This window comes from Watersipora subatra, chromosome 9 (assembly GCF_963576615.1).
Source record: "Watersipora subatra chromosome 9, tzWatSuba1.1, whole genome shotgun sequence".
Taxonomy (NCBI): Eukaryota; Metazoa; Bryozoa; class Gymnolaemata; order Cheilostomatida; family Watersiporidae; genus Watersipora; species Watersipora subatra.
Genome location: NC_088716.1, coordinates 45482239 through 45504618, shown reverse-complemented (window position 1 = coordinate 45504618; position 22380 = coordinate 45482239). Strand labels below are relative to the sequence as shown.

The following is a 22380-nucleotide window of genomic DNA, read 5'->3' as shown; positions in this document are numbered from 1 at the left end:
GGCCTTTCTAACGCTGTCTAAATAAATGAACATAATAAATGACCTATTCCATAAGTGTCTCGAATGTAGATAGGGGAAACGTCAAGCCGAATAGGAGTAGCTGCCATCCCCACAAATCGGACCGAGTTGTAAATGCAACTTTCTCTCTGGCTCCCTGATCCAGTGTCATCTAGATGTATCTAATGTGCTGAATAGTTGGCTTCCGCTGAGTGCATCAAGGCTGCCATCTAATTGAGAAGGGGGTTAAGCATCCTGTTTAATCTTATTCAGCCTACAATAATGGACTTGATGAAGAATCACCAACTACCATCTCGCTTAATGACTAGCACCGCGGGAGACCTTCAAAGTTCATTTCCCTTTTTTATCAAGCCATGTTCCTTTTTCTTCGTCACCTGTTTCTCAAATTCTTCTTGTTGTGAAGGGCCTTAGCAATAGGGATTTTATTCGATTTGTTTTACATCAGATGTGAGGTGGATGTCACATTTTACAACATCTGTATGACCCAAGTCCAATTTTCCTTGGCCAAAGACTGTTTGATGTTTATTTAGCATTATCTTTGCTTGTTTATATAAGGTTTAGTCTTGTGCACCATTTTTTCATGGCAGTGTCTTAGGTGTGTTTTCTGTATAAGCAGAGGTTTACCTCCTCTATATTTTGCACAGCTGTACACACAACTAGTATTTTGCTTACTGGAAGATTTAGTTGTAGTTCACTACTCGAATATGGATATTTAGGCCCTTGGAACAATAGATTGAACTGCCCACCCCATTCTCTGGCACCGCCTGAGCAGCTTTGACACAGCCCTCCTTATGTCTCCAGACTCAACTGTGCCAAGCCAAAACAATAGCTTTGCCTGGGTCGGTATTGTGGAAGCCTTGCACATTTATACTCCGTCTTGTAACAACACACCATCCTTGGAGCAACAGCTAGCTTTGGTGCCATCCTAATGAAACTGGCATGTTTTAATGTTGATTAAGTTGCCATTCGCTTGAAAAATATGAGTTCAAGCAAGGCATATTCATGTCTGCTACCAAAAATATGTTACTCACTTTCAAATTGCCAAACTTAAATGTCCGTGTCGTCGTACCTTCTAAGGGAATCCTTTCAACATTTGGCTAGCACTCTTTCATCTCGTGTCAACGTGTCTAGGAGATAGATGTATAACAGTTTGGTGGTAGTGTTTTTGACAAAGTAACTAGTATCAGTAACTGCGTACACCTATTATTAAGTAATCTGGAAATGGTGTGGTTTGTAAACTTTACAGAAATGAACAGCACTGACTTGGCTGCTTGTATGTTGAAAACATAAACTTGTCTGATTGGGACTGCCAGATAGTGTTTTGTTCAGCAAAGCTCAAGCTTGACACTGCTGAGCATCCCCATTTTCCGATTGCTATTTTGTGATGTCTTTTGTGCAGAACCGCAACTCCAAGCAATGTGTTCGAGTTTTTAGCATCAATAACATGCGGTTGATGTAAATCTTGGATGTCGCTGAGAGAAGGCAGGAGCAAGCTATTTTTGTATTTTTGCCAAGGAAGCTTCAAATGCTTGACCAATACTGTCTGTAAGGCCACTTTCTGGCACAAACAGCCCAGTTTATCAAATTTCAATTGGCTGATGTGAGGGCTGTCTCCAAAGTTCACTTCGCCATAGGATTGAACAAGCTTCAGCACTTCTTCATACGCACAGGAAGTGTGATGTTGCAGTTCTCGCGAAAGGGGCTGGCATCTAGACGGTAGTGCATTTGTGAGCTCCTTCATGTTCTTTTTCTCCTTGTACATCTCATCTAGCTTAAAGAACACTTTTTCCGCTAGCTTTCATAAATATTTAGTAAATTCATCAATGTTGTCCTTCTCTTTTTATTCTAGGATTTCAGTACCTATTACCACTTTCATGGTAGCTCCAAGTCAGCTGGGTACACATGGCTTGAAATGATGTAGCATCGAATTCTTTCTGAGCTGGTCAAGAGATAGCTATTTGATATTGAATGGCCGCTTTCGATTTTTCCAAGTTCATAAACTCTGCCACTTGTGCGAATTGACGAATGAATGTGTCAACAGCTGATATTCCATCAAATGTCGGAGTGGGTAGATTAGCACATTTTGATGTTTTCATCGGGTCAACCGTCTCTTTCCCTATGTGATTTACATCCATCGCGATTACTGCTATGTATGGAGTGAAGAAGCTAATTTCAATGGTTCCCCTAGTCCTGGATAAAACTGGAAAGTGGACTGGCGTTGCCATTTTGTTTAACAGGTCTGCCTGGTATTCTTCCATAATTTCCTACTACTGTCGCTGGCAAAATAACAATATAGTAATTTTATCGTAGGTATAACCAAAACCCTTTATACGTTCTATCAGCGTTTACTCTGACTGAAAAGAGGCCTGCTGAATTGGACCGAAGACTGGCCTGGCAGTGTAGGTCTGAGACTGACCCGGCAAAGTTTGATTCAAGACCTGCATGTCTGAATTGGACCAATAGCTGGCCTGGCTATTAGAGTTCCTCTAAAAACTGGCTTTGGTCAATTCTTTTGTACAGTTAGTGTTTACTCTAGAGCACAGATATCTCGCTGATGTAGTTCGCAGAATAATAATTTAGAGATAGGAGCGTATCCTCTAATTGGTTCAGATGCCCCGTCTATTTGGATGTTTCTGCTGGTTGAAAACAGCTGCTACCTTACTACAGTACACTAGTCCAGCTAAGTTAGTATGCTTGAGTGAATGCAGCTATGGTTCGCAGTCTTATACCACACATATGTTACCTAGAGTCAGTCTCGTCAAATCCACTAGTTGTCTCCTGAAACGTATGTTGACTGCAGCTCTGGGGCGCTGACCTATGCCGTGGTTTCTAAGGAGGGAACAAGGTACATCATTTTAACTAGTGCTCTTCTAGTCGGTTTACCAAATATACAAATATTCAAACATTGTTTTAATTAAATTCTAACATTCATTAGCCATACATGTACAAAATATGCACCACAAAAGCTTCATATAAAGACTAGCTCAACCAAACTACAAATGATTGGTTAAAAATTATGTAGGTTGAGCTTATTGGCTGTGACTGGCCCATACCCAGATTGACAAACAAATCTCACAATGGGATGTTACACTAATTAAACGATCAACAGAAGTTTTATTGAATTTTATGCTCACTATACAAAGAATGTCTCTAATACAACTGCTTATTTTTATAACTAGAATGTGCCTTGCCGTAACCTGTCTCTGGCTATGGACGTTTACTTCAAATGCAATAACCCCACTTTATGTAGTAAAGCTTTTTACAGATAATTCAATCAATTATTTATGATATTCATCAAACAAGCATAAAAACAATTTAACCGGCTATTAAAACAGTGATTTAGTTCCGTTGTTTAGCTTTGAAACAAACATCACACGCTTTTGAACATGAACCATTTAGATGGTTAAACAATGGTGCAAGTGTTAACAATGTAGTGGCATTAAATTTGTATGCTGCTAACAGATTGGTCATTGTCCCTGTTGACATAACATTATTTATTCACACTTGAGAGACAGATACAAACATTACAAAAAAGCCAAGTCTAATGGCTTCATGTTTCACTTACCACATTTAATAGTTTTATTATGTAGAAATGCTTCGTACACACGGTTTCAAACCAAAAACAAGCTATTGCCAAATTTTCTGACAATGGATTATCTTGTCACATATGTATATCTAACTCTATTGCAAATATATAATATATATATATATAATATATGCAAATATATTTTATGACATGTAGCCAAAAGTGTTTGGTGAGAAACACTTGACTACATGTGTTTTCTAACCAAACACATAATACGTGTTATTATATTGTTATTATTATGTGTTACTATATTAGTCAAATAGTTGTAACTTTAACCTGGTATACGATGAAAAACCGCAAGTAGCGTGTGATGCAATTAAGCTCCAGACTTCGAAGATATTCAAAAATAAAGCCTGTATCATTTTAATATAATCAACTATAAAAAATAACAAGAGATGTGCTCCCCGAAACAGAAATCGTTAAAGTAGGACTCGCTTTTGGATCATGGTCTTTATTCAATACACATTTTGTACACTTGTTGCACTAACTCAGCCACGATTCCTGATTAGTATTTTCTTGTTTTTTAATTGCCGCCATCTATATTACAAAACAGCAACTGTATTTACTACTTGAACAACAATAGCTTTTAGTAAAAAGCAGAGTTATAATATATTACTAGCTGCGCTTTCCGGCATTGCCCGGGTATTAAAAATCAGCTTATAAACATTGAGAAGTAATGAGAGTTGCCTGCCACTTGCTATTAGCTGGCACAATGCCAATGGAAAATTTCAGTACGCTTACTAATGAGAGCTATTGTCTCACGTTAGACAATAACCCTGTTTAGTACCCTGCAAAGCCATTGGGTATTTGCTTCCATATAGCGACATATCTCGGCTAAGGAACAGATCAATCTCTGTGGCCTAATGGGTATGGTGTCGGACTGGCAAACAGGAGGGTCCAAAACCAAATCTTTTTCATTACTAATTCTTTATTGCAAGATCTTATTAGCTATAGCCGGAATGACAGACAGATCCAAGAAAAAACTTTGAGAATGATATATATAGATGATAATCAACTTCTCTCCTTTGTCTCATATTACAAGCGTCACCTTATCAAAATGCTGTCATTGATCAGTGTTCAGTAGCGGTTTGTTTTTAAATGTGATTGATGACAGCAAACACTGACTAGCAACTATTTAATAAATATTAAACAATCTATAATATTTCAGAAGATATTTACAGATGATGAAAATCACTATATTTGAATAGCCAATGCATTACAAAGAGAAGCAAACAAACAAGCTGGGGTTCTAAAATGATCATAGAACAAACTATAAATAATACAAGGCAAAAAGATGTCGTCTCTTCAATCCATGACCTTAGCTCTCTCTCTAACTGCTATCCACCTGTATATTATCAAAACTGACTTTAAAGACATGAACAAAATGTGTAAAAAACTAAGTTTCAGAATCTTCAGTTACTGCTGCTGCCTTTGACTGCTGCCGGCGCTTAACATCCCAATTATAGACTCTGGCCATGCTCACTTCTATTGTTGTGGACTGGTCTCTGAGAAATCCTAGATCATCTTCAACCTAAATAAAAACAGGTGTAAGTAACAAGTGTAAGTAGCTTGAACAATATAAAACAAACTCATACAACTATGAAGGATAAGATACTTATAGGATTTTAACACTTTCACTGCCATCCATGTACAAATTTAGCTATTGGCTTACTGCCAGCCATTTTACCAAAAATTGCCGATTTTGCTTCATGATACCTATGTATACAATGTTTTTTAACTTCAAAATCTATCTAGAACACTTTTGTTATATTTTATTTTGTTAACATATTAACAAATAGTGCTATGCCAAAAATTCAACGTATCTATACTTTGTACATTGCTAAAGCTTTGTGAAGCTACAATTGCTACGAAACTACAACGATCCTCTACAATGTTCTCTCTTGCAAAACTATTACTTTCACCACCTAGTCAGTGCTGCTACTTAAATTATTTGTGTAATCACGAAAATCTGAATCGGCTATAATGTCATCAACATAAGTAATTCTCAGTTTACTAATTCGGGAAGTACTTATGAAAGCCATAATAACACTAAATAGTTCGAACTTCGAAAAAAAATGTTCGTTTTCAAATTAGAAATTCACAAACAAAAATTTAAAATTGCTTCGTGATTTTAGGTTAATTTTATAGAGAAATCTTCGGACAACACTGTCAATACCATAAAATTCCTAAAAACCGTTGGTTATGTTGTAAACAAATAATAAAATTAAGTCACTACGCAATTGCTGGGAAAGTCCCAAAAATGCGCCTACGGCAGTGAAAGGGTTTATGGGAAATAAGCTAGACCACGGATACAAGTTAAGAATGAACTGACGAGTGTTAAACCATGCTGCATAGCTCCAGATACATCAGTCATCATTTCACTATAAAACACAACTGCAAAGGGTGACATGCTATGTAACGTTGGGAGGCTGAGTTAAACACAAAAATCAGTGATGACCAAATCTTGGCACCCAGAAAATTTTTTTAAAATGTGCTGGAAGGCTGAAACACAATTGACCACATCAATCGCTACTTCCATTATGAAACTTCGGTGAAAATAGACTTCTTAAAGCGGGAACCGCTTTTCAACTTAAAGTTTATAAAAAGTTTATCTATCTTCCAAAACTCATTTCAATAATTTTGTATGCGGTACGCTCAAATACCTAATTTCAGAAATTCAGGAAAAGCTAGGCTTTACGCGCCAGCTTTAGGCGACTGACAAATAACTATGCAGAGAAGTGACCAACCAAAAAGTTTAATCAATTCCAACAATCAGTTTAACATTAAACAAGACGCTCCTATGACGTAAACCTCTTTTAACATAAATTCCACAAATCGTAAAGAATTTAAATGAAGTTTTTGCTTCGTATTACATAAGAAATTCCATATAATGTAAAGCATCAAATCAGTGCAAGTTCTCAAATTCGATTTTAAAAATGAGAGTCTCACAGTTAGCCTCAAAAATATCATTTCTTCTCCTGCCAGACTTGAGAGAAAACGATGTATAGGGGGGGCGGGGGGGGGGGGGGTCCTACCACACAAAGTTGTCGTCAGAATAGTCACTTTTAAAATCACTGTCGTCACTTTTAAAATCACTGTCGTCACTTTTAAAATCACTGTCACCTTTTTCAAGTTGGCAACCAAATCAACCTTTTTCTTCACATTCGTTATTTTAATACAAATATCTATTCTGGTGGCACTGGGTTGCGTTAAAAATCTGAAACTAGCTCAGTTTGAACTTTTGCTAACCAAAAGCATGGCTCAACCAGCGACCTTCACAAACTTATTAGTGATGTTTGGGAGCGTTGCTGATTACCCCGCGAAGAGTGACAGCCGTGTTAGGTTTTTAGGGCTATATTTCTTGTACTGAAAATAGACCAAGATTGTCTTTAATAATCACTGTCAGTCACAGACTTGGAAACGGATTTGCTGTCAAGGTCGTGGCATTTCATTGCTTTAATTTTTTGGCAGTCTATAAATGCTGGGCCAGATGCTTCAAACCAAAACTAGTTAAGTTTCGGTTGACCGTGGTGATTTATGAACAAATAAAAAGTTAGTAAAGGTATGGCTACACGTAACAAAATTTCCGTTGGTTCTAACCAAAATCACGAAATGATTGAAACACAGAATTATTCTGCGCTGCTAGAATCGTGCTAGCGAGCACGATATCAGCAGCTTTTGCGATTAGAGAGACGTATGATGACGTCCAACAGACGTATAATGACACACAATAAAAGTATAAGTGCAATTCAACATAGTACACACGACGCAACTGCTTAGATTGCGTTATTGAATGTATTTATTGTTTGGACGCTATAGCTACAAATTGTTTATTTTTTAATTATATTTCCTTTTTAGCAGCAAAAGTTTTGTGGTAGAAAATGTTGACATCTCTAGCGCAATCAAGTCGGTTGCATCGTATTTACTATGGTAACTTTCTGTAATATTTTTCTTGTGTGTCGCATTATGTTCTCGGACTACATATATCTTAAAATTTGCTAGAGTCGTGCTCGTTAACCAACAATAGCGCGACCTAAACAGTTACATCGTGTGTTCTATGTTGAAATACTTATGTATTTTTATTGTGTGTCGAGATATATGTTTTGGACTATACTAATTGCTAAAGCTGCTAGAATCGTGCTCACTAATAATTTTTTTAATCTGGCAATTGAAAGCGTTTTGTCGACGAACTCGGTGGGCATGCCCAGCTCAAATAAGTCTTTGAATTTCGACCAATTAATTCTGCGTTTTTCGTGATTTCGGTCAGAACTCAGAACCGACGAAAAATTCGTTACGTGCAGCCGTACCTTTAGTAATCCTACTTACAAAATCTTCGTCACCTCGTCACCTACATTGATAAATGGTCATCTCGTCTGTCACCTTTTAAATATCCCTGTCGTCGGGTCGTCAGAATCGTCACAAAACATGGGAGGACCCCCTATAGGGGTATTTCTATTTATATACAAGTACCCTGAAACCAATAAAGCCCAAAGAATAAGTTGCTGCACTTGGAAGAAATGTTAGTCTATGAAACTGTGTGCAACAAGTTGAAGTCTAGTTGCTAGCAATCTTTTATCCTAACCATGCAGACACCTCTCTTATTATAGTAAATATATAATTTTGTTTTACTTCATTTTAGACTCATGCAATATTTTTCTTTTTACAGCATAGACCTTGCTGTGTGAAAAAATCAATTTAAATTGACATTGAAGGTGTGCGTTCCTTTTGCCTTAACGTAAAATTACTATCATCATAGACCGTAAACCAAGTTTAAGTGATAAAATACCATTAATATCACAGTTACTGTACAGTCATTATATTAAAAACTCAAGTTTTTTCTTTTTTGAAGGTCAAAGGGGTGAGTTTGGGAAGATCTCGGAAGCATTAGGCTATTTACGTGTGATTTACGGTTTGTATAACGTAAACGTCCTTGAAGCAGGTTATTTATGTTGTAGGGGCGTCTACTGTAAACGGCATTTCATTTCTTAGTCTAAGATTCCCTAACATGATGCCAACTGAAACTTTAAATTGTTCATTCTTTAAATAAGAAGAATACGGACTAAGAAATACTAATGAACATATTAGGCGTACGAGGATACAATGTTGAGTATCACTGGTTCCGTAACAAACTATTTAAAAGAACCTCCTACTGCACACCAGTTGATAATGGTTACTGAGAACTAGTCATTTTTCTGCAAACGATGCATCAGATGATCACCTACCACATCCAAGGCTGACTTTGCTTGTGATAAGTTTTTCTCTAACAATGCTTGTGCCTCTTCCAGTGAGTATTCTAGCATAATGTTAGCCTGCAATTCATAAAATATATCTAAATATTATATCATGCACTTATGACAGAGTAAAACACAATCTCACGTAGCACAGAAACCGACACACTTGTAGAATGAACAATAGGATGCATCATAAGCATGCGTCTGCAGTAAACAGCCAATACAATGGAACCTCGGTTCTTGAACACAATCCGTTTCAGAATGTTGTTCGAAGACCTAGTTGTTCGAGATCGGAAACAATTATTCCCTTTAGAATTAATGTATGTTAATTTTAATCCGTTCCAAGCGGAGAAAACAACTTTGATAAAGTATTTTTTACATTTTACACCATAAGTTGTACTATATACTACATACTATAAATAAAAACGGGTAGATATAGATCGTATTTATTTTTAATAAAATATTTTTTATCTGTGATGATGAAAAAAGAAAACAAAAAGTAAACATTTCTTATGTTTTGCTTTTAAAACATTCTAGGTTAAGACACAATACCAAAAATTGCAGAAATTGATAATGAAACAGCGAAAAATGCAAAATCAGTTACCTCAAAAATCGTGTAAAAAAGAATTGGTCGAGAACCGAAGCCTTCGAGAACCGAGGTATTGCTGTACTAATGAATTGATCAATTAAAGTTTATATTTTGAAAGGTGTTGCAACATCCTAATAGCTTAGAGAGAGGGCATGTGTCCAAATTGCCATGATGATCTAGCTAAAGTTATCGTCCAATCAAATACAAATATTGTGGGTGTAACCTTCAAATGCTACAGAATATGGCGTGTCGTTACGTTCCACACATGATTAACTCTTGCTACCAAATTAATTTCCTTACCGAAACATAAGTACATATTCGTTAAAACCTAATATTTGAAAAGGGTGCATGTAAATTACTATCTCTTCTGAAACACACGGTCTATAAAAATGTTTTGATACCAAATCAATAAACATAAAGTTTTAAATTTTAAAAATAGCTCAGACATTTTTGATCTACCACTAGTGAAACCTTCTTAGGTGTAATGCGATTGACATTACTGGATATTATTAAAAATAAACTGTGATAAAAAATAGCTTTTGTAAAGTGAAACTACCCTCTGGATAGATGTAAGCACATTCTCTTTTGACTCAAGGCACGCAGACAATAGTTTCCTGTCGTTTCAACACATATACATGTGATAGCTTAACTAATTAACTATTCCCAAATAGAAATGTTTTGTAACAAGTTTACTAAAGCCAGACCAAGCGGCTCTTGGGCATAAGCAAATGCTTTCCCAAGCCATACTACGCGGTTAATGGTGGCAAAAGAGTTGAAATAAGTTTATTATTACTGCTTATGACAAAATATTGTTGAGTTGACGCGTACACTATAAAGAAGCTAGCAGCCAGAGGAATGAGAAAGACAAGCAAAAAAGCCCATTGAGATGTGCGCACAAAATAAGGCAGGGATATAAGAATATATTTTAAGATCAGAGGCTATAGTAAAAGTTAACGTCTAGGTCATAGAGGAAGAGCCTATAATATAAAAATATTATGACTAAACCAAAAGGTTTAAAGAGTCATGTGGAAAATTTCAATACTAGTGAAAATAGTACTTGAAATAGTAATTCCGTATAATTGATCAGGGTGCAATGTTGAGGAGACAACTTCTGCTAGATCCTCATTGTTCATGATCAATATTTGCCTTCAGGCATGCTCAGTTAGCAAGACAGCCTTACAAGACCATAGTGTAGACCGATGAAGAACTATCACACTTCAGACACAACTGAAACAAAAAATTTATTCAGCAAAGCTTCACGCTTACCCCTAACCAGAGACCAACTCGATCAGTAGGAGGTACTTTGGCTTTAACATAAAGATTGTCGGCTAACAAGAACTGTGTATCAACAGTCTCAGTGGAGTTCTCCATAAGGTGTTGAACTGTTTCGAGGGTACCTTTAATATCTGGAATCTGCGCCTTCAATCTATAAAAAATTATCCCACATTGAAACCTTTATATCCGTCTCGAATAGCCGGCAGTCAAATAGTGGGGGAAAAAGTTTGAAGCACCATACCAACCACACCTCTCAGTTTTCAAATTAAATGTAAAGCTTCAGGTTTTGAAATGTTTTAATGCTAGTACCTTGAATTTAACAACAGCAGCACTGAAAAAAGTTTCTAATAACAAATGAGCACTTGTTTTTATCACCCTGAATGCTGTTGAATAGCGCTGCAAAGGGTAAAAACTATTTAAAATAATATTATTAACCAGCATACTAAAATTATAATAGACATGTTGAATTTTGTTACACCTTATACGTTTGTGAAAAGGAATGATAAATTTTATTATAGGCTGTAGTCATCGAGTTTTTACGACAGAATTAGCCTAATGAGCTCGAATGTCACATGTCTCTTGACAAGACCTGACAAAACATTCCAACTAATTGCGCTGCATATGACGTATGCCTTTGCGACCATGTTAATGAAAATGGAAATATTATACCTAAAAAGAAAGAAAACCACAGAATATCTAAACAATAACAAAATAAAGAAAAAACTATAATTTATAATGAAACCTGGCATATATTATATTATTATGGCATATATTATGGCCGACAGTACCTTCTTTTCTTAGTAGTCAAGTTCTGCTCCATAAACTTGTACTTTTGATACTGTTCATCCAAACTCCGCAAGACCTTTTCGGCTGTTTCATTTTCAGACTCTTGCATAAATTTTTCTACATCTTCCTGCATGACACATTGAAAGCTCATACAATGAGCTCATGTCATAAAAAAAAGCTAAGTCATCAAACAACAGATAAATGGCACATTGCGGAAAACCTTTAACCAGATTACAATGACATAAAATATATTACAGGCGATTTCTTTGTATCTGCAGTCATTTGAAACCGCTGTTTCTGTAGACATATATATATATCTATAATTTATATATAGGAGATATAAATCTATAAAGAGTACATGACTGCGCTTGTATAGAGATGCTTGAAAATATGAAATGGCTCACCCACATCAAAACAGATGAACAAACCTAGTTGTTTTAGTTACATCATTTCTGTAAAACTTAAAACAATATTATTGACAGATAATACTTTTACTGATGTTGGAAACAAACACTAGCTGATTACGATAGAACAGTAATCAAAAAGCTAGCAATTAGGCTTTAACATAGGTAACCCTCCATGTACACATACTTCAATATCTTCTCTAGGCGCTCCATTACTTAACAGTTGGAGTTCAATAGATTACATTCTGATGGAATTTTAGACTTGGATTTACTATTATCGTTATTACCTTTGCAATGGCCATGTTATATGTAAAATCCACAATATTTATGTTAGTTTTAAAAATGATGTGGCAACTAAAATGTGTGCTTAATTTTGCCAATAATTTTCCTATGCTATATTTTGCTTGCGTTTCTTGATGCAAGGATCAGCAGTTTCATATCTATTATAGGGGAGGGTGGGGCACATTGCAACAAAAAAAAGGATTTTTGGCTATAGTTTTAGTAAAATATTGGAATATGATTTAAATAATCACAGACTGCTAAAATATGTTTTACATATACAGTCAAACATGGATAACTCGTCCACGGATAGCTCGAACACATGGTTAATTCAAACATTTCCTTTGGTCCGTTCCCACGTAATGATAAATTGCTATGGATAACTCGAACTCAACACTGTTAATTCGAACTGTTTTTTGCCCAACGGCTACCGAAACGGTTGTTATCGCTTTAGAAAATCACTTTATTCAAAGCCATAGAGGTAAACTTCATCTTTTCGTAATTCATAAGCGTTGTTATTACCACCATCGGCAAAATATTTTTGTCAACAACTTTTCTAAAAGTTTGGTGAAAATTGATTTATACTGCGATACGATGAATAGCACGGGCTAGCCGGGTCACGCGCGCAAGGATTTTCGCCACGCACATACAAAACAAAAATCGCATTTTGTTTTGTATGTGCGTGGCGAAAATCCTTGAGTGCGTGACCCGGCTAGCCCGTGATGAATAGTTTTACGACGTTGATTCCGTGTTGAATCAACGTCGGAATGTTGAATGTTTAAAACGTCTTAAAATTGGTGTAATTAAACGTATACGTTGTCTGAGCTACAAAAAACTATTCATCGTTTGACCTAAACACAGAATACGTGTGTACATTCAAAAAGCGTGAGTGATATAGAATGTACCGTAAAACCTCGTAAAACTTCTAATTGAACTGCCTCGGAGTGTTGCTCTTAACGAATCCCAGGTAAAGTAAGGTAATCTGCATAAACTTCAAGAAAAAACGGCAAAATTGATCGTGGGTAAAACCCCAAAAGAAAAAAATGTCTTTTCTTTTGAGCATTTCAACAACGATCAAGTTTTGCCAATGTCAATCTGAAAAACGTCATGGCAATAACATCACCTCAAACAACAAACCAATCTCAAGTGATAGAAAAATCTCTATACTTTTTCATGAAAACGTTTTAAACTTTACATTAGAAGCATTTAATTTGAAACAAGCCATTTGTGCTTTTGATTTATATTATAGTTTGTATATGTACATGTATCTACTAATAAATAAGTAAATATATGGACTTGTGACAGTGCTCTGATAACTTGAACGCTCTGATAATTCGAACACTTTTGCTCGGTCCCTTGAAGCTCGAGTTATCCATGTTTGACTGTATATGCCAAACGCCAATTCTGCTGGTTGTATACTTTGGAAAATATCACAAAAGTACTAATTACATAATCGGTGGGTCAACGGGCCCCAGTAGAGCGTACATTGAAACACCAATGAATGTAAGCGTAACATGAGACACCCTATGTGGCACATTAAAACGTCTTTGAATTTCATAGTAAATTCTAATTTTAGAATTGTGTTTTCTGGAAATTTATTTTCAGCCAATCAATTTAGATTTCCCCTAATTACCTGAGCAAGAAAAACTTGAAAAGAGTTGGCTATGAACTTGTGTGCAACACAAGTAAAACACTGTGTACAGCAATCACGACAAACAAACTTTTACAGTACAACAAAACACATGTACATGTTGATCTAAAGATCAAACTTTTTTTTTCTAAATGTGAGCATTTGCAGTCATGATATTAATATAGTCCAGAAATTTATGGGTTTAAAGCTTCAACGCTACTCGAGCTGTTCCCCTCTAAAAAGATTGGATGCAAGTTTGAGACATGTTGCAACTTGCCTCTCTATTTTTATTATTAAAACATGTTTCAACTTGCCCCATACCCTTTGTGTTGCAACGTGCCCCAAGTGACTATGAGTAACCAAAATTTTCATCCCAACTCAGGATGATGTAACATCATGAAGTTGGTGGGTGCATTGTGAAGAAAACATGTCTATAGCTGCCTCCATTGACTTTTGCTAACATAGAATGATGTACAAAGAAGATACGCAATTATCTAAATTTGGATATAAAAATAAAAGAGCCAAAATTTACCATAAAGGTTAGCAAATCATGGCTCACTTAAACTGTTGCTATTTTCATTTCACGCAATCAAGATATCTCATAGGATGACCTAGAAAGCTCTTTAGTTAGTGAGGTGTGTTTCAATTTGAGGTGTGTTTCAACGTGCCCCGCATTGCAACGTACCCCAATCTCTCCTACTTATATTTTTCAAGCAACTTAAAATACACAATGTTCATTGTAAAAACACTGATTTTTCATTTGATGAAAGGCGAAGGTTGCAAATAGACACTGAAAATTCTGCTCGAGAAGAAATTTGAGCGGAAATCGACTTCTTTCACGTACTAGGTACACAACACCTCTCATTTTTAGCAAAAAATTAAGAATGCATATTACTGAGATTGCACATACAGCAAAATAGTAATAGATTATTAGAGAATTTCCTAGTTTTTGGAAGTGGAAGCAATTTATTTTTAGCAATCGCTGGTGTGAATCCTAACGGACCCAACGCGGCTAGAGTGCCTGTGAGTGCATGTGTAGCTGGGGTAGAAATCCGACTTACGTCTCGGTTCCCCTTAATTGCTGAGAACGGCACAGTCGACGATGTGTGGTGAAGCATCAGCGCTTGCACTGTTAAGTCTTATTCTATTTCAAACCAGAAATTAATTAAATAAATGGGACAACTCCGAGATATCACCATTTACTTCAACAAAGTTCACCCCAACTCATGTCCATGTAATCTTAGTGTAGATAGATTCATGAATAACTACCAATATGAATGCAATGGTTATGACTCAAAACACACAAAGGAAATTTTACTAATCAATGATATTCCAGAACATCATGGGAACTTCCTTATGTTCACCAGAAAAAATTTCCTTATACTATCTCAATGATATCACCCAGATAAAAACACCACCGATCATGTTTTGACCTGTCAAACCACTATGATGTCACTGAACAAAGCACTCTGTGCTATTGAAGAAAGTTGTCACAAGAAAGGAGATGACAAATCAATTGTTGTCAAGGACGGTAAGATCTACACATATAGGTCAAAGGAAATAATAACTTGCCAATACCACGAGTCTGTTGCTGCATACTGCCATCCCGGATATAAAGAAGATTGGATCAGCAACTTACGACATGAATGGAGCGCAGAGCTAACTTCCATTCAGCAGGGTGTACAATTCGGCAGCAACCAGCAATCACTATATATCACAGTATTCGACACAGGTACTGTTTTCATACAAGGAAAACTAGCTGTATTTTATTCTCTCGAGAACATGGCTAGACTCATATTACTTTTGCCCAAAAAGAAAAAATTGGATTCAAGGAAGACTCGCAGCACCAAAAAATGCAATGAAGCTCTTCCCCAAACCAATATACCACAAAGAGGAGCATGTAAGGTCAACACTCACATTTGAAACATACCAACCTTCAAATAACAACATGATACTGAGTGAAGCTACACATGATGATACCATGACCCCCCACAACCCTAGAAGAGGGTGATACATCCAACCACCAGTTCCAAAGTCAGCCTATTACAATCGGTACACAACATGAACCTTCACTCAACACAGCATTGCTCTTGATTCAAAAGTTAGAACAAAAACTTCTCTCCATGGAATCTGTTCACCTGAAAAGTCAGATAAATGGAAAAACGTGTCGAAAAATTGGAAAAAGAAAACAAAGAGCTGCGACATACCGTCGGACCAACGATAAGCTATCTGTTACAAAAACCCAAGCAGGTAACCGAAGAACGCCCAACACACAACCCAACCACTTCAACTCAGTCCACCAGTCAATAATGCTGTTGAACATCGGAATAAACATGATGATGAAGAAGGATGGACAACTGTAACACACAGTAAACACCCTCAAATGAAAACCCCGCTACCCACTAAAGCTCCATCAAATGTAGGCAAATCTGGAAGTATCCAATTCCAGATAGAAAAAATCGCCATCATAGAGAACATCACCAACACTGATCAAGCCAACTCAGATGACAAAGTGAGAAGAGAGATTATTAAGCACATAGACAAAGTAATAATTGACAGGATAACACACTACCCCCACAAGAAAAATAAACTGATGGTTCAAGTAGCCACCGGAGGCATGAAGAAATTGATCCTAGAACAATGGAAGTCAGGGGAAATATTTGGTTCTTCTAGCATCAGATTCCCCACCAAACAAGTCAAGAATACTGTAGGCGTAGCAAAAGGAGTTCCCCTGGATATGGATGATGATGATCTCAAGAATGACCTAGACATGTTGTTTTCAGACACAACATTCATCAGAATGACTAAAGGTCCCAACAAAAAAGGCTCAGAACAGTCAAGACATTTTTCAAAACTCGAGAAGACCTAACAGAAGCAATTGAGGGAGGTATCAAATTAGCCAGTCAGAGCCAATATGTCAGAGTAGAGGCCCTGCAATGGAGGCCCCATGTCAGACACTGTACAAATTGCTGGAATTTCGGACACTCATAAACCCAATGTAATAGTGAAAAAGCCTGTCCACACTGTGGAAACGACAGTAATGTCACCTCTCATTTAATATGCGCCAAACAACCCACGTGTAGAAAATGTAAAGGCAACCATAGCTCTGATCAGAGAAACAAATGTAACGAGTTCAAAAGGAGACTAGCCAAAATCACTCAACGACACCAAGAGCTTCAAAATGGCGTTTAATGTGTGTCAACTCAACATCAATGGCATGTCAAACAATGCTATAATGGCTTTAGATAAATATATCTGGAGTAAAGATTTAGACATAGTTTGCCTTACCGAAACAAAAATAGCTGAACTTCCACATGGCAGTCTAACAAACATGAAATGCATTCTTAGACCCAACCCAGTTAGCACTAAACAACATGGAGTGGCATTGCTGATGAAAAATGACATCCCTGTTACTAGATACACAGAACTGGAGCCATTAAATGCAGACATGCTAGTCGCTGTATGCCAGACTGCAGGCCTTCGCTACTTCATTTGCTCTGTGTATGCTCCGCCTGATGGGACTGATGAACTACAAGAAATTCTAGCAACCACCCAGAACATCATTAGCCAGATACCATACATGAAAATAGAAGGTCTTATGTTACTTGGTGACTTTAATGCCCGTCATGGATCATGGGGAGATCATAAACAGAACCGAGCGGGGGTCATATTAATAGACTTCATTCAAAGATTAAACCTGGAGGTTGTCTACAAACGCGACAAACCCACCTTTCTTTGCAACAATGGATCAAGCTCTATTGACCTATTTATTGCTACCAGGAACATTGCCAGACATTGCAGGAATCAGTTTACTGATGACACAGTTGAACTATTCACTGGCGCTCTCCATAGAGGGCATGTCCCAATAATCACTACACTTGACAGACAAAAATCCACAGTCACACCAACCAAGTACTATAGATGGAATGAGGCAGACTGGTATTCATTCAGCTGCACAGTCGAAACAATGTGTGAGAAAAGCATGTCAGACTTTTGCACATCATTTGATCCTGAGAACATCAGGAAGACCCTTAAAGATGTAGTTGCGTCAAAAATGAAATTAGGACACATAAAAGGCTAAAACATCAGCTACAATTTGATGCCATTTTTGTCTTTGTAGACCAACCCTGTCCAGAGATATATGCGTTTGAATGAGGCCCTCTTTTAAAGAGCTCACGTTCCAGCGGGTGGCTATTTCGTGACGTCACAAGCTTGTTATCTGAAACGAAACCACAAGCGATAAATATGAGGTCGCTTCGTTAGCCAATCACGAGCGCGAAATTTTTATATAGGCCGTAATAAATGTTATCACTCGTAAAACGCGTTGTCTGTGATCTCGAAGATTCTCATCGCTAAAAAATTCATTCTCATCGTTACTGATTCAACGCGTTTCAACAATTACTAAGTTATACATAGTTTTAAAATGGCTTCAAGTTCGAGCGACCGCTACTCAGAGTTATCTGAGCAACTTTTAGTAAAAGATTAGAGTAGACAGCCTATGGCCAAAGCTGACAGGCGTCAGCAGCGTTTTGCTGCAGCAGAAGACAGAATGAATGTAAATTAACTTAGAGTCTTCTATACTTTAGTAAATGTAATATTTTTTATAGTCATAAATACATATACTAATTAATAAAATGATAATTCTTTGCTATCTCCAATCATCGTTTCAGCTTATCTGCCGTTTTACCTAGCTATAATATTTTTTTCGAATTTTCTTTGGTAAATTAGAGTCATGATTACAAATTATTTTCACTCGTAGGAAGTGGGTAAAATCGATTGATCATTGCAAATCTTTAATTTCCAGAACCAAAGCTTCGAATCGTTGGCTTGGCGTACTTGTGCCTTTATTAAATGTTTATTCGTTTTTAAAATTACACTCGCAATCTATTTAACTCCCAATTTGGAAGCTGTCAATAGATACGCTTTAGAATGACATATCTATGAATGACATATATAATGCATCTACTTTGTTTACATTTACTTGTTTTACTGATTACAGAATGTTTATGTAGTCCCACCAGCCGAAGAAGTTTTGTCATTGTGTGGAAACTGCCATAAAGGAGAAAGCGAGACTTGAATGCGTGCTGGATGATGTTTTGTTTGAGTTTGTTGCAGTAGATGAATTTGTCTTATTGTATCAGCTAATACTATGTGAGTGGCCATGACTTGATGAATATTTTTAATAAAAGCTTTATGCGGAGATGAAAATATTTTTGCTTGTAAAAATTATATAATAAAATAATATTGTTGAAGATAATGCAAAACATGATTTGCAGAATATTGTAGTGAATCGGATATGGTATATGGGTGTCCGCAGAACTGGAGAATGTGAGTTCAAATCCAGTTTGCAGCAGACTTCTCATCCTTAAAACTCTATCCCTGTCTATATTCTTTTCAAAGAGGTGGCTTGCTTATTTCAATTATTTAGCATTCGGTAAGAATACTAGTAAGAAACTAGTACGTAGGCAATAGGTAATAGGCGACATAATGTGGGCGGGGCTTATGGGAGGCTGTATATCGTTTATATGGGTAGCTGCAGAACTGTGCTGATACAAAGACCGCGTTCTACATAAAGTGACTAGACAGAATTACCGTAGACCGGTAGAATTGGTAGTCGGTACCCAAATGTTTACACAACATTTGGAGAAAGTGAGTAGAACAAACTTTCAATTTTCGTTATTTGAGGCCTTTTAAACATTCATAATAATGCATCTGTAGCAGGATTTAAAATTTTATTCTAGCCAACACGAGCAAATACAAAATAAGATATATGCCAATAGAGCCGCGTAAGACTAGACTTTTATCGCAAATAGCCGATGTGAATACGAGAGATAGAGAGAGGTTGCCAAACGCGTGACATCATTTTTGGCGAGGCTGGGCACGTTTTTGTGGCCTGAGCGTTTTTACGGTGATCAGATTTTTTCGGTTTTAATCTTCAAATATCTTGGCAATGCGATCGCGTAACACAACAAACAACATATCAACTGATAGAGAAAAAAAATGCTTTCTTTTAAGATCAACTTAAATTTTGACACAACTACATCTTTAAGAGTATATCAGTCAAGTGTAAAGAGCTCCTTGTTCCAATGGCAGTATCTAACACCCATAATAAACCTTACTGGAACAAAGAACCTTCTGGGCTGTCAACACAACTCAGGGAGGCAAGAAGACAGTTCAAATATAGATCTTCATATGAAAATGGAGATAAACTAGACCAAATCAAAACACAATTCAAAGCAACACTATCTGCAGCACAGCAAAGTTACCTTGAATCAAAATCTATGAAACTTAATGACCACAATGGAGAAAGCTTCTGGAAAGAATTCAAGTCCTTGTTCTATAAACAAGGAGAGAACCTTGTAGGAGATCTCATCAGCCCAAATGGAGAGATCATTGAAGACGACGCAGGCAAGGCAGCACACATGTTCAACAAAATATTTGGAGGATCAAGTAACTTTTCTCCTCGGACGCCACCAACATTGACCCAAAAATCTACCATACCGTCATACCACAACCAGCTCCAACAGCTGAGTCAACCCATCACAATTCATGAAATAACACAAGCTCTTACCAAACTAAAAACTTCAGAAAAAAGCTCTGACTTTGATGGAATTCATCCAAAAATGCTAAAACAGGGAAAGAACTTCTTTCTGATTGCCCTGCACTGCTTATTTAACAAGGTTTTTTCCGCCCATCAATGGCCATGGAATTCATCAAATCTCATCATTTTGTTAAGAAAACCTGGGAAGCCAGACTATAAAGATGTCAGCTCATACAGACCTACCACAATAAGCTCTCACGTTTGGGACGACGCTAGAGAGGATAGCGGAACAGCGTTTCCGATCATTTGTTGAAACCTGGTCACTAATACCTAACTCTCAGTTTGGATTCAGGCAGGGAAGAGGCACATTGATGTATTTACTCAACCTTCTGACTGAAACCACTCACTACACAAAGAACAAATTATGTACAGCTGCACTGTTCTTAGACCTTCAAAAGGCTTTTGACACAGTTAATCACCAACACATGTTTTACCGTCTGCAAGAATTAGGACTGGGAGGTAACTATCTCCATGTCATTGACTCCTTTTCTCTCCAAGCGAAAAATCAACCTCAAAATCAACAACTATATCCACCCAGCATCCAAATGTCAGATAGGCCACCCACAAGGGAGTGTGCTATTTCCACTTCTCTTCATCATATACATAAGAGACATGCTGTCAAACATAGCTGGTACAGGTTTACAATATGCTGATGATTGCACTGTCCTGATGACTGGAAGAGACTCGACAGAACTGTGCCCATATGGCCTACTTCCAACTCTGACTCCGGAACATTTGTTCCACCACCCATTGCCATTAAATGGCGACAGAAAGGATGTTGGGACGCACTGTGTGACCTACTAACTGGTCATAGCAGGCTCATTTCCTTCCAATACAGGTTAAATCTAATGTACACCCCGATATGCACATGTTTGATAGAAGAAGAAACAGCGAATCACTACATGAACCTCTGTGCAGACTACGATGTCGCCAGAGCCCATACTAACCCTAGACAGGAAACTGCAAATCAGTCATCTCGTTCCTTAATCTCACGAAAAGACTGATGTTCTAACAATACTCAATCCAAATGATAGAATATAAACCTCAAAAATTGCCAATCTAATACTCATACAATCTTTATATTCAAGTATCATTCTGTAACTTTTATACCATTATAACACTGTAAAAATCTGTACAGGAACAATTACACTGTAGATTGTATTTGTACACTCTCAAATATTAACCTTTCATCTTGGCCCAAAATAGGGGTATTTTTCTGTTTTTGTATTATTTTTAATCAATAAAGAGTTCATCATCATCATTTTGAAGACGTTTCTAACATCAATACGGAAGACGTGACGCAAGCCTTATCGGCTGGTACCCTAAACTTGGAATCATGTCGGCTTATTCAAGTATTTTATCATCCTTAATTCATTAATTACTTGTACTTTTGCTTCCTTTCTAATTGGCTATTTTTTTTTGCTGCTATCCTAGTAAATCTGTTGTTGCCTCTCAAACTTATTGGTCGCAGCAAATAGAAACGATCAAGGAGACTTTATTGGACAGTTTAAGCCCAAAAGCTGAAAAATGTTCGTTTAAAAGCAATTTCGCCCAAAACAAATGCCTTTCATGTTCTTCCTAGACAGACTGGAAACATTTTAGTGAAGAAGAAAGAAATTGCAGAGCATTAAGGAGATATTGCCTCTTCCCTGATCAGAGATGGTCCATAGAGATAAAAAGTTGCACGCACTGCTCTGTAAATTTGTCACAAACACCTAGTTCTGAAAATACATTAACTTGCCACAAATACAGCCTTTGGAATTCCAGCTTGATTTGTACTTTTTTCTTCCTTCTGTTGGTCCGCCATCATGGATGCTAATACTATAAAGCCTAAGTACTATGTTAATATACAATATTAAAATCAATCATGAAACTATTTCCAGCTATACTTAATTTTAACGTACTCATGCTGTTTTTATTGTTTTTACCAGTTTTACGCTAAGTAATACTAACGGCGAGTCCACTACTAAACAATTCTCTA

General features: G+C 36.9%; 1 protein-coding gene and 1 pseudogene across 1 annotated transcript; one reads left to right on the top strand and one right to left on the bottom strand.

Annotated features, from left to right (window-relative positions):
* Positions 1 to 4778: 4778 nt before the first annotated feature.
* Positions 4779 to 22212, bottom strand: LOC137403860 (prefoldin subunit 3-like). The gene is made up of 5 exons (XM_068089952.1): positions 22137 to 22212; positions 11488 to 11608; positions 10691 to 10850; positions 8827 to 8913; positions 4779 to 5135 (listed from the first exon to the last, which is right to left on the bottom strand). Exons 1-5 carry the CDS (start codon positions 22207 to 22209, stop codon positions 5001 to 5003), a joined length of 576 nt encoding a protein of 191 aa, XP_067946053.1. The 5' UTR covers positions 22210 to 22212; the 3' UTR covers positions 4779 to 5000.
* LOC137404095 (uncharacterized) lies at positions 14972 to 16990 on the top strand (annotated as a pseudogene).
* Positions 22213 to 22380: the final 168 nt, after the last annotated feature.

Excerpts from the sequence above, each read along its gene's own strand:
- LOC137403860 (XM_068089952.1), bottom strand. The coding sequence starts at position 22,209 with ATGATGGCGGACCAACAGAAGGAAGAAAAAAGTACAAATCAAGCTGGA. Across the intron at positions 10,851-11,487 it reads TTGACTACTAAGAAAAGAAG|ATTGAAGGCGCAGATTCCAG; the intron begins GTACTGTCGGCC and ends AATTTTTTATAG. Across the intron at positions 5,136-8,826 it reads CAAAGTCAGCCTTGGATGTG|GTTGAAGATGATCTAGGATT; the intron begins GTAGGTGATCAT and ends GTTTTTATTTAG.